This window comes from Saccostrea echinata, unplaced genomic scaffold (assembly GCF_033153115.1).
Source record: "Saccostrea echinata isolate AGI-Se365-2 ecotype Australia unplaced genomic scaffold, CSIRO_AGI_Sech_v1 ptg000054l, whole genome shotgun sequence".
Classification (NCBI taxonomy): Eukaryota; Metazoa; Mollusca; class Bivalvia; order Ostreida; family Ostreidae; genus Saccostrea; species Saccostrea echinata.
In genome coordinates, this window is record NW_026889803.1 from 63,989,006 (window position 1) to 64,006,324 (window position 17,319).

The 17,319-nt window shown below is 33.3% G+C and overlaps 1 protein-coding gene across 1 annotated transcript in view; it reads left to right on the top strand.

The window, feature by feature from the left end:
• LOC133205088 (beta-hexosaminidase subunit beta-like) overlaps positions 1 to 17,192 on the top strand; it is a 31,073-nt gene extending 13,881 nt beyond the window's left edge. The window contains exons 3-16 of the mRNA XM_061340828.1: positions 3,124 to 3,233; positions 3,511 to 3,621; positions 3,717 to 3,818; positions 3,982 to 4,087; positions 4,312 to 4,519; positions 4,626 to 4,754; positions 5,195 to 5,285; positions 9,962 to 10,127; positions 11,014 to 11,155; positions 11,425 to 11,529; positions 11,773 to 11,902; positions 14,623 to 14,723; positions 15,841 to 15,870; positions 16,356 to 17,192. Coding sequence (XP_061196812.1) covers positions 3,124 to 3,233; positions 3,511 to 3,621; positions 3,717 to 3,818; positions 3,982 to 4,087; positions 4,312 to 4,519; positions 4,626 to 4,754; positions 5,195 to 5,285; positions 9,962 to 10,127; positions 11,014 to 11,155; positions 11,425 to 11,529; positions 11,773 to 11,902; positions 14,623 to 14,723; positions 15,841 to 15,859 — 1,520 coding nt within the window. The 3' untranslated portion in view covers positions 15,860 to 15,870; positions 16,356 to 17,192. The remainder of the gene's footprint in view (positions 1 to 3,123; positions 3,234 to 3,510; positions 3,622 to 3,716; positions 3,819 to 3,981; positions 4,088 to 4,311; positions 4,520 to 4,625; positions 4,755 to 5,194; positions 5,286 to 9,961; positions 10,128 to 11,013; positions 11,156 to 11,424; positions 11,530 to 11,772; positions 11,903 to 14,622; positions 14,724 to 15,840; positions 15,871 to 16,355) is intronic.
• Positions 17,193 to 17,319: the final 127 nt, after the last annotated feature.

Below are 17,319 nucleotides of genomic sequence, written 5' to 3' on the forward strand. Positions count from 1 at the left end.
AAAGACACATGTCGTACATGATTTTCATATAAGGTAACTCGATCAACGGATCTTTGCATATTTTTTGTTTTGTGCACTACCTGGGAGGTATGTACTACGATAAGGAGCTAACAGTTAATCAGTGCTAACATCAAATTTTGAATAATTTTTTGATAGATAATTTGAGGTTTTGTACTGAGATATATCATAGTATTAGAAATATAATTAATTAAAATTGGCTAACGAAATCCAGCAACTAGCGAGATATCGCAAGACTTAATCCTTTTAGTATATATACAATGTACATACATGTACGTCCCTGGAACTCCATTTTGCTGGGAGGGACACTTTTATAACAACTATACCTTAAATAATGTAAAAAGATTAATAAAGCAAATTAATTTCGAATCAATAAAGGAGAAAAATCTGCATATTAAACCGAAGGCGGACCTTTTATTATAGAGGCAGGCCGGACCTTATATGTTATCATATTAGGTCCCCCCGGACCTTTAAACGAGGCGGACCAAATATTATGCGACACCGCATAGAGAAGTTTGTATGTATTTGGTTTTGTGAACACGGGAGGGTTAGGAGAGTTTACTGTCGTTAAAATGTCATCATCCATAAAAGCGTCAAACATTTTTAACCTTCATGCCAGACAATGCATGGTACCCGTAATGAAAGCCATCTAAATACACTTTTTTCATTTTAAAATTTAAAGAAACTAATGTTGATACTTACTGTATTATTTCAAATGCAAGCGTGCAAATTTCTTAGTTTGATCACTATGGCTACAGGCATCTATACAACTTCATCCGATTTTTTTTCTCAGGTAAAATAGCGCAAGATTATCTTTCGGAAAACGCGCCTGTCAGTGATCCACCATCAGATTGTTCAAGTGTCGTATTTAAATGTCTCCTCCCCTTGATTTAAATAAACGAAACTCAAAATAGGTTCGGTACGACTTTTCCGGATTTTGGGTATCTATAGGCATTTAAAAATCTTCATTTGTTTCAAATCCATGCTGATTTAGGTGATGTTTTAACGTGATTTTAAATAGTAATATCCACTTGTGTTTAACTATTACCGAAAAAGAACAATTTGATAATATCTTCTCAAGTAAAACGGCACTGAAAAAGGGCCCATTAAGCATTGCTTAAGTGCACTTGTCCTTTCCGAAGAGTAAGTCAAAATTTGTATACTAGTATTACATGATTCACATATCTTAAATCCAACCTGACAAATTGACAATTTATAACTTGATCAAAATGAAATGTGAAGATAACGGGTAGTGATCATTCTCCAAAGTCTTTAAAAGCAATATAAATAATGTGCAGAGCTAACATGAACAACTGAAAACAGAGGCGGGATTAGGTGCCATGGAGGAGTAAGCATTCCCTGCCGATCTACCACCCTCGCCGTCATGATCGGGTAAACCAAAAATTGGTAGACAATTCAGTGAAAATAATATACTAACAATTTGAACGAAAACCTTGAGTGACCATTCGACCTTAGGACAGATTGTATTTGCAAACAAGGCATGATATCGACCATAGAATATACGAAATGTTGACTTTAAACGAGATTGTTGATAGCTTTGTATCATTAACTAATTTGCCAATATTCTGCCTAGTTTCGTTTTAGAAATATTCTTGCTTATCGAATCAATGGGGAGACATAAAGTTTATACGCAGGTGATAATGATATATTGCTACATACGTTAGAGAAGCTGAAGTTGAAGTCATCATGTTTATAATAAAGTTTAGTTGTCAGTTTGCCATCAATGTGCTTTTCTAGTAAAATATCCAAATACGCAAAGGATTTGTAAGACTATATGTTGTATTTTATTTCGAGTTCAATAGGATATAACAAAACAATGTAGGGATGGAGATGATTGATTGTATGTTGTTTTACGTCCCATTCGAGAATTTTTCATTCATATGGAGACGTCACCATATACCGGTGAAGGGCTTCAAATTTAGACCTTTACTCGGCACTCAGGGCCATTGAGCAGTGAGGGTTCTTTATCGTGCCAACGCCTGCCGTGACACGGGACCATGGTTTTTAAGGTCTCATCCGAAGGATCCGCAACTTTCACTTCATATTGCCGAGCGCTTGGCGAAGGAACACTTACACCTATTCTTTATCGACTTAGGTCAGTCGCGGCCGAGATTCGAACTCACAACCTTCCGATCACGGAGCGAGCGCTCTACCGACAGAGCTACCGCGACGGTAAGGAATGGAAATGAATATTGTTAATTGATTTAAATTCGATTGAATGCCAAAGCAAGAGACTTCCTCTTTTCATGAAGAGGTTTTTGAATAAATTCTGCTTCATATGAATACAAAAATAGAGCTGCTAGTAACAAAGGAAATTAGTACCCTTGGGAATTCCAACAGTTTTTTGGAAGACCTCCCAAAACCACATAGATTTTTGTCAATGAGAAACTCAAGCATCTTTTTAAAATCAACTTCGGAGTACTGGTGTGTAGAATTAGAATGTTTTTAACAAAACAAGTCTGCAGATGACCAGTTACAAGATATGCAAATTTACGTGTTCTATTTTTATTGAAGAAGCAGTTGTCTATGATGTCAAGGTGTGATTTTTAATTTATCGTGGGGAATGATTGTATAAAGTGTTGAAGGTTTTGCCTTTTGATACTATTGATTTTGGTAAAATTTTTGTTTTCAAATTTTCTAAATGTGCATTGGTGTTTTTAAGTGTCCCCATCTGATTTACACCACTTCTCAAATATGTTGTTGTACAATACCCCTTTAGTGTCTCCTTCACTGCTGTTAATATATTTTTTTGAGGAGAAAAGAAAGAGGCTTTGTTACAACATTAACTAGAACCAGCTATATATCTGTCTCTCTTTGTTAAGATTTTTAATGTATAAAAAATGTAATCAGTAACCAAACTGCAAGATTTAAAAAAAAAAACAAACAAAACACGAGGCCAATTGCAAAAAATGGAATTAAACTATAGTTTTTTGTGTAAAGATGAACATTTAAATTGTGATAACCAGTGGTGTTTATGGCACAATCTACAATCTAATTCCATAGTTCAAAGTTCTGTCGATGGATGGATCCAAACTCAGTTTAAGGTACTTGTCAACATATTAGTTATCCTTTTCTTTCCAACAGATAAGCTTACAGTCAACGAACACGGAATCTCAATAGTTGCAGGAGATGTCTGGGGCGCTCTAAGGGGACTGGAAACACTCAGTCATATCACTGTCTGCAGTCATAATAAGGTTTATTTTCGTTTTAATCCTAGTTTTAATCATTATTAATCTTGTATATCCTCTTTTGATGCCCCACTGACACATCCTTGATATTTTCTTGACAGCATAAGGGTGAATATATGTACATTCTGTTTAAAATAATTTTTCTTCATTGTTTTATAATGATATTTACTTGTTTGAGGGATGCAGCTCTCCCTTTGAAATTAAACAAGTGATATTATGTTATGAAATAAAAGAATTAACTTTTTCAAGTTTTATAATTTTCAATTACTTAACTTTGAAAAAGGTCATACTGAAAGATACAGAAATCGAAGATTTTCCCCGATTTCCACACAGAGGCATCATGGTTGATACTGCCAGACATTTTATGAGTAAAGAAACGCTCTTCCAGATTATGGTATTTTTCATATTTTGTCTGATAAAGATATGATTTGATTTAGATAGATTTCAAAAATCGGCTTTGATAATCAAGAGATTTGATTGAATTAACAGCGAGGAATGGAGATGAACAAAATGAACGTCATGCACTGGCATCTCTCGGATGATCAGTCCTTTCCTTTCCAAAGCAAAGTTTTCCCAGAACTGAGTGTAAAGGTACATGCGTATTAATAAAAAAAAGATACATAAAATGAATGAACTTGAATGCTTATTTTAAAGTAATTTGACTGGGCAGCTTTGAATTGTATGTAAGTTATAAAAAGAGAGTAATAAGCTTGAATATCGACCGTTGTCTTTTTGTTTCTGGTGTCAATTACAGGGAGCTTTCCATCCCTCGCTGGTCTACACACATGATGACGTGAGAGAGATCATAGAGTTTGGGAGACTGAGAGGAATACGGGTTATTCCCGAGTTTGACACACCAGGTATAAAGTTTTTTTTTCTATCGCTCATAAAATGTTAATACCACTAGCAGATCCAACCTTTTATAGATCTGTCTAACCATTCATTTGTATTCGTCTGCATTTGTTGACTAATTTGTATTTAAGGTCTCCTGTCACCATTCTTTAAAATCATAATATGCGATGGGACTGATGTATTTAACCTTTATGTTCCTTTCTAAAAAACATGTATTTTATTGTTCGTTTAGCACATACCCTCTCCTGGAGTTTCAGTAAGCCAGAATTACTTACTCAGTGTTACCATCAAGGACAACCTGTACCAGCTTTGATGGGACCGATGAACCCAGCACGGAACAGTACATATTTGTTCCTGCGAGAATTCTATAAAGAAGTTCTAGGTTTATTTCAGGACCAGTTCGTTCATGTTGGTGGTGATGAAGTGCCTTTTGAGTGCTGGTAATTTAATGAAGTTTCTTTACTAACATTATTTTTAAATACATCAAACATTTATGAAACTTTTCTGTAAGATGTTCTATTTTTGTCGAATTACATAAACGCGTAGGAATTCAAATACTGAAGTAGTAAGCTTTGCAAAAGAAATGGCGAGATTCTCCAAAGAAAATCACGTAGGGAAGATGTTCAACGGAAACAATCAAGATATGATAAGAATACTGGATTATTTCACAAAAAGGCAAGTACAAAATAACGAGTGAAGAGTTCGATTTCAAATATTATTTACTGATTTAGCGACAGGGAAGATAGTTTTTTTCTTCAAGGAAATCTACTATTTTTTTAAAGTTAAAATACGTGTATTTTAACTGTTACCTAGATTAGAGTAATTGACTTACGATATAAGGAGGTAATCAAGTCAAAGGTTAAATATCATAAATCATCATTTTTTAAAATCCATTTTCTCATGCTTGAATTGCCAACGCTGTCCTTTCTTTCGTTTGATAAAAAAGTATATAGATAAATTTATTATAACCTTTATCAATACATAAAAAATATTATCGATTCGGATATTGCCCATTAATTTCATGCATGACTAAATGTTTAGATATTTCGATAGAAAGCCTGTTAGAATATGAAACATCTTTGTGGTTTATTTCTACTCGACATTTTTTCATTAAGGTTGATAGCAGATATTAAAGATACAGCTAAACAGAAAAACAATGATGTCCGGTTTATTGTATGGGAAGAAGCCTACACGAAAAAACTCAGTGTAAGCAATATATATCTTTACATTTTTGTTGTGTTTCATTTGTAGAAAGAATGCATTTTGCCTTACACTTCAAGTATAATGATTTCGTACAAAAGAAATTTAAGAGAGGTTTGAGACAGATATTTTTCTTTTCAAAATAACTTTATTCTTGCATTTCTCTCAAATCTATACTTTCATATCTTTATTGAAATTCAATGCAAAATATGAAGAGAAAAACATGAAATTCCCCATAAAATCCTTGTCAATTTTCTGGAACTTGATGAATTTGATGCATATTTATGATCGACTTCCTAAAAAACTCAGCAGGAAAAAAGTCATACTTCATCTGATGCTTCTAGTATGTTTCTATAAATTCTTCAATTTAGCATTAAATCATTGTGTTTTGAAACGCGTTAACGCGTTACTCAATTCATTTGCACACACCGTTGCAGTTATGAGACTACTATCTTTCAAAACATAATGATTTAATTTATATTTACATTTTTAACTCCTTGCCTTGAATGCAAATGTGAGTAAGATCTCAAAATTCCTGTATTATCCTTTGGTTAAGTTACAATTAATGGAAGAGCAATTGCAACAGCTTCTGTTTAATTACTATGTAGAAACAGACTAGGGTAAAGTGCGTTACCCTAGTCCACGATGGCAATAGGCAAAAACGCTTCACATTTTCTTGTACAAATATTGGTGATTTCTAGCGTAATAAAGTTTTACTTTATTTTGCACCAATCTGTCGGGCAGCTTCGGTTTTACATGCTCGCTTGGAGATTGTATTGAACTTTACCGTAATTAAAAAGAAAATGCACGTCAAAGTTTTGCTGCTGATTAGGGTAAAGTTTCTGAACTATTTATTTACGATTAGGGTAAAGTTTTTTTTCGAAACTAGGGTAAAGTTATTTATTCTACAATCTGATTGTGCACGATTTCGATATTTTAACTGCTTTATACAATTTATATACTTGGAAAGGGCTTTCTCGAAAATCTTCAAGAACTGTTTCTTTCACAAAGAGATCATTCCGATTGAATTTTTTTAATAACCACAATTTTCATACAAAATGTTACTCTTATTATAAACATTATATATTTCGTTTCATCTAAATATTTTTTTATTGTTAAATAAATACAATTGTATACATTTATAAATGATGTGATTACTTTATTTGATTTAACTTTAAGTATTGTTTTCCTGTATAAATCTGAATCTATTTTCAATCATTTAATCCTCACTTTGGGCCAAATTATCGAAAATGAGTCAACAACCTATGTCTGATTTGCATTTGTTGATACTCGACAGTAACAGAGTTAAATCCGCATTGCGGGTAATTGAAATAAACTTTTATCAATTGAAATGCGAAAATAACAAACAGTTATCATGCTTAAAGTCCAATTAAACAATACAGATTGTGAGCAGAGCAAACAAGGACCTCTGAAAACATCAGAGGTGAGATCAGGTGCCATAGGGAGTAGGCATCATCTATCGATCGGTCACCTCCGCCACGTATCCTTTGTTTTAATCAGATAAACGGAAAATGTGTCCACAATTCAGAAAGAAATTACTGAACTCACTGTTCATATGACAGACATCAGTCAACATTCGAGCTAATAACATAATGTATTTGCTAACAAGATCATTGCATTGACCATAAAATTTGCAAAATGTTGGCTTTAAACGAAATTGTTGATACCCTTATCATCAACTTATTCGTCAGTAGTTTTAGAAATTGCTCGTAAAAAACATGTTCTTGCTCTTCGAATCCACTGACAACATAAGCCCTTATTGCAAGTGAAAATGATATATTGCTTCACAAATAAGAGATGTTGATAATAGAACATTTGAGGTTGTCACGTTTATCATAAACTTTTAAGCTTAGTTGTTACAGTTTACCATCAATATCTTTCTTGAGTAAAACATCCAAATATATAATGTGTCAGAATCTGTAGTATCTTTTATTGAATTTAATGGGAGATATATCGAATCAATGTTTGAATAAAAATGAAAATTGTTAATTGACAAAACATCATCAATATATCTATATGTTAAATTGAAGGTCACAACAAGAGACTTCTTTTCTAAACTTGATCGTAAATATGGAAACAAGTGTCGGATTTTTGTTTTAAAGTATAATAATGTAACTTTGAAGATATCGAACATTGATCAATTTCAAAAATCAATAAACAAAAAGAAACATAGAAATGTATTTACAATGTGCAATGATGACGACATAGCTCTATCAATATTTATTTACAAAATGATTTTGACAAATATAATGTAATGTCAATACCTCCAACACAAAGAGCGCACTTTTTGTTCGGAAAGAATTTCTGTGCGTTTGCTAAGGAGATTGAACTTAAGTGTTATGCTTTTCTAAGAATAATTTATTGAATGCTTGAATACCAATTTTTTTCTTAGTTAAGAATATTTTAAGTACTTAGCTGCAAGTTTTATATGAAAAAACTTACACAAGTTTTTTGGATCTAAGCCCAGGTTAATCTGCATTTATCGTACGTACTCTTGGACAAATCTTTGCCAACGTTTTCTCAATAGGTACAGCAAAGTTTAGTTTGTCCGTTTTTCTCAATGTAAGGTTAAGCGAGTAAGTGCTAGTAAAATAACATTTTCTGTATAATATGCAAATCTAAATACCAAAAAAGTAATCGAGAGAGGGTATACACATAAGTTGATGACACAAGGATATCAACCATCTCGTTTAAAGTCAACATTTCGCAAATTCTGTGGTTGATACAATGACCTGGTTTGCAAATATAATCTATCGATAAGTCCAATGTTGACTGACGTCTTTCATACGAGACCGTCATGGTAGCTCAGTCGGTAGAGCGCATGCTCCGTAATCGGAAGGTCGTGTGTTCGAACCACGGCTTCGACTGACCTAAGTCGATAAAAAATAGGTAACAACTGTTTCTTCGCCAAGCCCTCGGCACTTTGAAGTGAAAGTTGCGGGTCCTTCGGATGAGACATTAAAAACCGAGGCCCCGTGTCAAGGTAGGCGTTGGCACGATAAAGAACCCTCACTGCTCAATAGCCCTGAGTGCCGAGTAAAGGTCTAAATTTGAAGCCTTCACCGATATATGCTGTGGTCTCTATATAAGTGAAAAATTTTGGAATGGGACCGTAAAACAACATACAAGCAATCGATCATCTTTCATAAGAATTATTACGCCTTTTTCCCATTTACCTAATAATGAAAAGAATACACGGCAAGATTTACAGGTCGACAGGGTATTCTCACTCCTCCCTGACACCTTATCCCACCTCCGTTTTCACTTCTCAGAGGTCCATGTTTGCTCTGCTCATAATTTGTAATGTTTGAATTAGATTTTGAGCATGATTTCTGTTCGTTCACATTTTCACATTTCATTGATGATATTTTAATTGATCTGTAGATGTTTGAAAAGTTTATTGCCGTAATCTAAATCAACAGAACACTGTTTTCAAGACTTTTTTTTATTAACAGAAACATAAACTGATCTGAACAAAATTAACCATTGGGCTCTTCTAGAAATTGTCAACGCGCTGAGAATTTTTCAATTACATAGTTTTGGGTCAGCAAAATAGCATTTTTAAACCCTGAAACAAGCAAAATTTTACATTTTACACATGCTTTACCCTAATCACTCAAAGAGGTCACAAAATATTTACCCTAGTCGTTGAGAGCAAGAGCCACTTAGGGCCTTTTTTGGCCCTGAGAATTTCTGAAAAATCGAAACTGCTCAGTTTTGGTTGAAAATGCAGTATTTATAACTTGGACCCCTGGTGACCGTGTATCAATTGAACATGACGTAATTTTCTCTCTAGTCAATGCATTATGACGTCATAAAATGCGCCATTTTTCCCGTATCCTGTAAATTTCTCTACTTTATTTTGATATATGAAATGGGATGGAGGATGATAGTCAATTAATTGATATAAGGACAGGGCCATTTTATGCATAAAGTGAACCTAGCTCTTTCTGTTACCCTAATCTGGTTCAATTTTTCTACCCGTAATTTGGCTTTAATCATCGCAGATCATGCAATTTTTTTGCAAAAGTTACGTACTTCTGTTCATAAAATAATAGAATAAAATCATAGAATAAAACCACCCATTTCATAATTTAAGCCTGTATAATGCGTAAACCAAGTGCAAAATAATCAAAGCGCATTTGCCTATCCCCATCTTGGACTAGGGTAACGCACTTTACTCTAGTCCGTTTCTACACAGTGTTTAATGTGAGGATTAATTTTGAATTTCGCTAATGACGTTGCACTTCCACGGCGTAAGTTACAATTAGTTGAAGAGCCATTGCAACAGCTTCTGTTCAATGGAATTTCGCTTATGACGTTGAGCTTCCATGGCTTTCAACGTTTGTGACGTCAAAATAAAACGCATAATATAACCTTTTGACCCCCTGTCAGTGTTATGGTGTTTAGAATGCTGTATCTTTTCTCACACTTTCTACGCAAATTACATACGGAATTTAAATACTGTAGAATAAGAAATCATGACTTTAAAAGAAAACAAATAAGTAAACCAAAATTTATATTTTACAAATGTCTGATATAATAGAATTTTTGAGTATCCTGTGTCTTTAGAATCGGGCAATCTCACGAATCACAAATAAATGTAAATAAAATGTGTATATCTTTCATGAAATAAAACTTGTGTCTCTTTCTTATGACAGATTTCAGAGAATACAGTTGTTCAGTTGTGGTATGGTGGACAAGACAGCGTATCCAGCATTACGGCTGATGGCTTCTCTGTTATTTATTCATCCTGTTGGTATCTGGATCAAGTAATTCCAGGCATACAATGGCAGAAATTTTACACATGTGACCCAGTGTCACAGCGTATGTACTGTGGTTTCTTGTCTATTTAATCTATATTTCTATATGAATCATAAATAAAAGATCGCCCATGATTTGTAGTTGGATATGATTTTTATCCCACGAGTTGTGTTTTTTTTAATCCCCGAGCCTTGTCGAGGGTTAAAAAACACACAACGAGTTGGATAAAAATCATATCTAACTACAAATTATGGGAGATTCTTTTTATCCCATGTTTTATACATCACTATCAATATTTTACACATTTTATATAGGAATCCACTTCATTTTACTTCATCACTCACGCAAAACCCAGCAAAAAAATTTCCAGTGAGTGATATCCACGTGATAAAAGGGTAAACATGGGATAAAAGATAATATTCAATGTTATGCGATTGGTTCACTAGTGGGAAAGAATTTTTAAAAAAGATTTCGCGACCGAAGATAAATTTATATTGTCCCAGCAAAGAAATGAATTCCACAATCAACTAAAAATAACACTGGATTTTCTGTTTATCTTTTTTTTCTTTGGTTGGCTTTTTTTTAACTTATTAGTTGTTTTACTTTTAAAATTCTAAAACAATTTCAATTTACTTTGGTTGGCTTTTTGAACTTATTAACTGTTTATTTATTAAAAGTCTAAACAATTGTTGTGTGGTGATTACACATGCACAGTCATAAAACATGTTGTAAAAGATAACGAACTCATTAAGTTTGAATAATAATTATAAGGCTTTGATTTTTAACGTTGATCTTTAAAAAATTAGTTTTATTAAGCAGATAAATTACAGTATTTAATTGTGAAATTGTAAAAAAGGTAGAAGTTTACCAAAAAGGAAACATTACCAGAAACATTATATTCATTAATCAAGTACTTGGATAATATTAATTCCTATCCATATTCATGTGTGAAACATGGAAGGAACTTTCAAAAAGATTGTTTTCTCTTTTTCCCTTGAGCAGAATTTAAAGGAAATTTGTCTAAGGTTTTACGGTGAAGTCTGCATATGGAGCGAACACATCACTAATGAAGATGTTTTAGTCAAATTGTGGTATGTCTATCAGTCCAGTAGAAATCAAGCTATCTATAATTGTACAAACTTGATTTGGTTCTCTTTATATATGTGTCTTTGAGTGGACGAAATAAGAATACCAGGTATAATTGCCTGAAGTTTTACAAAAAAAAAAAAAAAACCCATTAAATACACATAAAATATTGAACAAGAAGAACTTAATACATATTATAAATACTTGCATAAAAGAAAAATTACATAGAAAAGCGGATGATATTTCAAGTAAAGATTAGCTTGTAATTGTCAAGGCCTATCGCGTCTGCGGCTGCTGAAAGGCTTTGGAGTGCTCCATCTGTGACTAATGTAGAAGAAGCTGCGCCTCGTCTAGAGGAACAAAGATGCCGAATGCTTAGGTAAAGTGATCATGTCTAACTGAATTTTATTGAGTTTGAATTCAATTTTGAGTTATAAAATTCATGTTTTTACATACCTACATCTGCATGTAGGAATGACATACTAAAAGTTGTGCTTGAGATAAATTTTTCTTACTAATTTGAAAGAAGGCATTAGATACTTCAGAATATGTAGAACTCTCTGATTAAAACATTCTTTTGCATTAATATTTGGTATGAATGAAATCGAAAATCTTCTTGTAGAAGGGGAATTCCTGTGGGAAGTTCAAGTGGGCCTGGTTTTTGTATAGTTCAAGAGCATTCGCCTCAAGATTTTAGTTTCGGAACATATACAAAGAACAACTTTATAGTACATTCCAAGAGACGTTATAAGGTAGAATGTTTTAATTTGTAGAAGTGTATTTCATTAATGTTTGTAGCTAATTCCTTTTTATTTCCTAAAGATAATTATCAATGGCCAATAAATAGTCGAGGTTATTTAAAGTTTTGTGGTTGAATACACGTGAGACAAGATTATTTTAATATATTTTCATTCGTGCTTCGCACGTGTGAAAGTATCCAAAATATCCTGTCCCAATTGTGTTCAGTAAATTCCATAGCCGACTACAAAATATTGAATTTTCTGTTTATTACATTTTCTTTGATTTTTCACTTTGTCTCTGTCTTTTCGTAGCACTGTGTCATAGGCTGTGATGTCATAGTTGAGCAGTTGAGATGTCATGGCTTAGCTATTGTGAGATTGAAAACATTGTAAACATTATTTGTTGAAGGTCACGCCTTGTATTTCTTAAAAAAAAATATTCATCGGCAATTGCTTCCAAACTTTTATATTATGAAAACTCTATAGTGTCTAGATATCGAACATCTGAAACATAATCCCCCAACGTGTTCACGTTCTTCTTCACTTTACAACTATAGTCCTTCTGGATACGATATTACTGGTGACGTTAATATAGTTTACAATAAGGACTTTTAATCACTTATTTTAAAAGGGCAAAAAATAGGGAATCCCGAACTTTCAACTGGCGTCATTTCATAAATATTATGAATTCAGTAGAAGATTATGCCAGACATTGGGCCAAATATGAAAAAGAAGACCTTGACACTTTGTCAGAATGGATCAAATATATCAGATGGATGTTGGTTAAATATTAAGCGATTGGGGGGTAATATGAAAACCATCTATTCTTCTGTCTTCGGCAATTCGAAGTGCAACAAGAATGGATAGATTACACGACCTGCTGACAAAGCAGGTAACAACATTGTCTTTGTTTGTAAGGCTCATTATTTGAATTGTATTTTAGAGGAACTAGGATTTAATTCTGCAAGTGGCAATCCAACTTTTACCCAAACCTCCCTTTCTAAGGAGGAAATTCTTCAAAACCATATGTCAGTTTTAATTTTTTTTTATATTCCTAACAATCAAAATAAATTTGGATTACCTTGGATGCCTATACTGGATTCCAAAACTCCATAAAAGTCCTTACAAACAAAGTTATATAGCGGGTTCCAGTAAATGTTCTACCAAACCTCTTTCTTAACTTCTCGCTAAAATATTTAGAGCAGTGAAGGAGAAACTTCAGGAGTACTGCACAACAGTATATTCGAGAAGTGGTGTAAATCAGATGTGGATACTTAAAAACTCCAGTGGAATTTTAGAAAATTTGAAATCACAAAATTTTAACAAAATCAATAACAGCAAAATGTACGACTTTTCAACACTTTATACAACCATTCCCCCACGATAAATGAAAGTACAGGCTTTTTAACATCATAGACAGCTGCTTTTTTAAATAAAAATGGGAAAACGTACTTACCTTGTCAATGGTTATTTGCAAAATTACTTTGTTAAAAAAACATTCTGGTTGTACACACAAGTACTTTGAAGTTGATATTTTAAAATAATGCTTGACTTCCTGATTGAAAATATCTATGTACACGGTATTTTTTGGAGGTAAGCTCTTCCAACATCTGTTGGAATTTCCATGGGTACCAATTGCGCCCCCTTATTAGCAGACCTATTTTTTGGATTCATGTGATGCAGAATTTATTCAAAAACTTCTACATGAGAAGAAGAAAACACTTGCTGTGGCCTTCAACTCGACATTTAGATATATCGATGGGGTATTAATAATCAAAAATAGTTATTCCATTTATGTGTCGACTCGATATATTCCAGTGAGCTTGAAATAAAAGATAACACAGAGTCTGACACATCTGTTTAATATTTGGATATTTTACTATAAAAGGACTTATATGGTAACCTAACAGCGAAGCTTTATGACAAACGTGATGACTTCAAATTTTCTATTGTCAACTTCCCTTACTTATGCAGCAATATACGTTTGTCACCTGCATTTGAAGCTTATGTCTCTCAGTTGGTTCGATACATAAGAGTATGCTCTACGTATGAACAATTACTAAAATGAGACAAGTTATTGACAAACAAGTTGATGAAACAAGGATGTCAACAGAATCTTTTGAAGTCATCATTTCGGAAGTTTTATGGTCGATACAATGACCTTGTCAGTAAAAACAACTTATCATTAAGTCAAATTATGACTGACATTTTTCATACTAATTGTTAGGCCATAACATGTATTTACACCTGAATTGTCTACGGACTTTTTTCCGTTTTCCCCGATCATCACAAGTAGCACGATGGCTCTGAATGGTCGGCTAGGGATGCTCACTCCTCCATGGCACCAGATCCCACCTTTTACGTACTTTGAGGTCCGTATTTGTTCTGCTCCCGATTTGTACTTTTTAAATGGACCTTGAGCTTGAATACTGTCGGTTATCTCCATATTTCTTTGGAGAAACTCTGGCATATTTAGCTTCTGTCAGGATGGTTTATTTACTCTATCTTATTAAAGGTCAGGGAGTATTAATTTATTTTTTTTTACAAAATTCTTCATGAAGGGAAGGAAAATCGAGAGTTTTGTCGCACTTCTGGTATTCTGTCACACAGTGACAGAATATCGTTTTGATACCCTTTTACACTTTGACAGAATATCTTTCATTCAATAAATGATAACAGTGTTTCACTGCTGAAATTGTAATAAAATGTTTTCTATTTCTTTTTTATTTTAGCATTTACCAGGTATATCCTTCGTTATATCCATCCTTGGGATTTTAGCCTGTGTTTATGTCTCCAAAAGAACGTTCCTTTATAAAATTGTGGGTCTATTAAGGTATCTTTTTTCAAATATATCTCAAAAAGTTTTTAGTTCACCTGAAAAAGAGGCTCTTTTGAGCATTTTCTGATCAAAGTTATCCGGCATGTGTCTGTATGTATGGATAGATAAAACTTTCCAAATTTTTAACTTCTCTGAAACCACTGTGCAACAAAGCTAAATACGAGGTGCGAATGGGAATTGAAGCTTCTTTACATACAGTACCATGTCTTATTTTCAAGAGACGATAATGTAGAAACACATCTAAGAAAACTATTCTGGTGACTTTTAAAAATCTCTCTTCAGATCCCTAGATCCGAAGAAGTAACAGAAGTTGCCTTATGTAGCTCAGATTCAATTGTGTTCTTATCACACAACCTGTGGGGGGTGGGGGGTGTTTGGCCACGTTGCAACATAAGATGGGGCGGAGGGGGGATTCAGTCGATCCTTAAATGATTTTTTTAAGAGAAATTACCAGCAAAAGATTTCTTTTCTGGAAAAAGAGATGCTTTGCAAATTTAAGTTTGTGCAGTGCTTGACCTATATACTGGACTAGATGGGGTCGAAATATGGGTGCAATGTTTATGCATATTTATAAGGTAATTTATGATATAAAGCATCTACATTGTATTTCAAAATAAAGTCAAATGTAGATTTGTTTTTTTTTTCAAATTCATCACTCCTAGGTGTTATGGTGGAGACACAGCAAGATGATACGATAGATGTTCTACAAAACAACAAAATTATACGATAGATGTTCTACAAAACAACAAGATTATACGATAGATGTTCTACAAAACAACAAAAATATGTTTTTGTCATATCTGTACACACATATCATCAAGATTATACGGTAGATGTTCTACAAAACAACAAGAATTTGTTTTTGTCATATCAGTAGACACATTGATCCTTAATATATATGGTCTCTTAGTTTAGATTGAAGGGGATTACTATATACTGATTTGCCACACAGAGAGAGAGAGAGAGAGAGAGAGAGAGAGAGAGCGCAATATGATTGAGGTGAGCATTGTGGTACATCAATCATTTGACAGAGGGGTTGTGAATTTTCCTAACTTTATTTAGAACTCAAATTCTAATCTTTATTTGTATTTATTTTCACTTTTTTATCTAGAGGACGAAGAGGAAAATAGTCTCGATGAATGTAGGTATACATAATATACATGTACATGTTTCGATACAAATTACTTTTAATATGAAGATAAATTTTACATTTTTATATTGATTTCAAATATTAAGGACTACTTTATGAGTTTACTTTCAACTTGATTAACCATCTTAAGTGAAAGGTTTCCGTCTTAGCTCATCAAGGAACACTTTATCATTAAGACCAATCTAACCGCAAGGAATAAAAATCCTTGGCACCTGATCCCACCTCTGATGTCTTAGAGGTCCATGTTTGCTCTGCACCTATTTTGTAATGTTTAATGGACTTTTGAGCTCGAATACTGTTCGTTATCTCCACATATTTCATGATCCTATCCAAAGGAAGAAAATGCTTGAGATCAGTTTCTTCTCTGACAGAAAGGAAGAATTTCGGGCGTCTCTTGTTAATTCATGAACCCCATTGTCTTTATAAGGCGTTGTCTTGAATATGAATAGTAAATGGAATTTTTTTTTATTCTACAGATATTTCTTACAGTGACGGACAGTATCAGGCGAACGCAATGAGTGCATTAAAAGTAAAAATAAATTATCTGATATTGTGTTCTGTATCACCTGTTAAGAAAGTAATATGTCATCGGATGGAGAAATTATTCATAAATTGACGATCAACATTTCGGTTGACCAACACAAGAAAAACAAGGGCATTTGTTTTACTATGTCCGAGGAAAACATACAGGAAATACAGGTAACATCCTGTGTATATTGAGAGGTTTACACAAGCCAGCGTGGTTCCCTCGGGGCTTCACAACTGCTTCAATAAAGCTCCACCCTACACCAAACTTACCCGAGGAAAACCGACCGGTTGAAAATCTTGGCCTCAAGCCAAAAAAATTTCAGAACTACCGAAGAAACACCTTCTATGGATAAAATTCTCATTGGAATCCTAGTTTGAGTGTAAAATCGTTATTTTGAAATACATGTTAACGCAAGTCTTGACAGAGCAATGAAATTTGTTTTGATATTTACTATTTTTGTCCAATCAATTTCAGATGTTAAAAATTTTGGGCATTTTTGTTTAAACAGAAATTATGCAATGCCTGGATTGATAAGCATCTTTTTACTATACCAAACAACCAATGAAGTGTATCGGTCATGCAAAAAACCAAATTAGCAGGAAAGTGCAAAATTTAAATTAATCCAAATTCTGCAGCTTTAAATAAAGAAAATAACATGGAAAAACTCAGAGGAATGAAAAGTAATTCGAATTAAATCAGGACACTTATTCTCTTTTTCTTTTTCGAATCTCAGCATCTTCAAAATGATATAGAAATTCATAATAAAATGGCACTGTACTTTATTGAATGCATGAAATGAAATCAATAATATTGAAATTGATTGCTTTTTAATATTTTGATTAATAGATATTGCTATCTTTTAAAATTGTTCTCCTTTTTGTGGAATTCATATGAGTTTTTATCAGTAACTT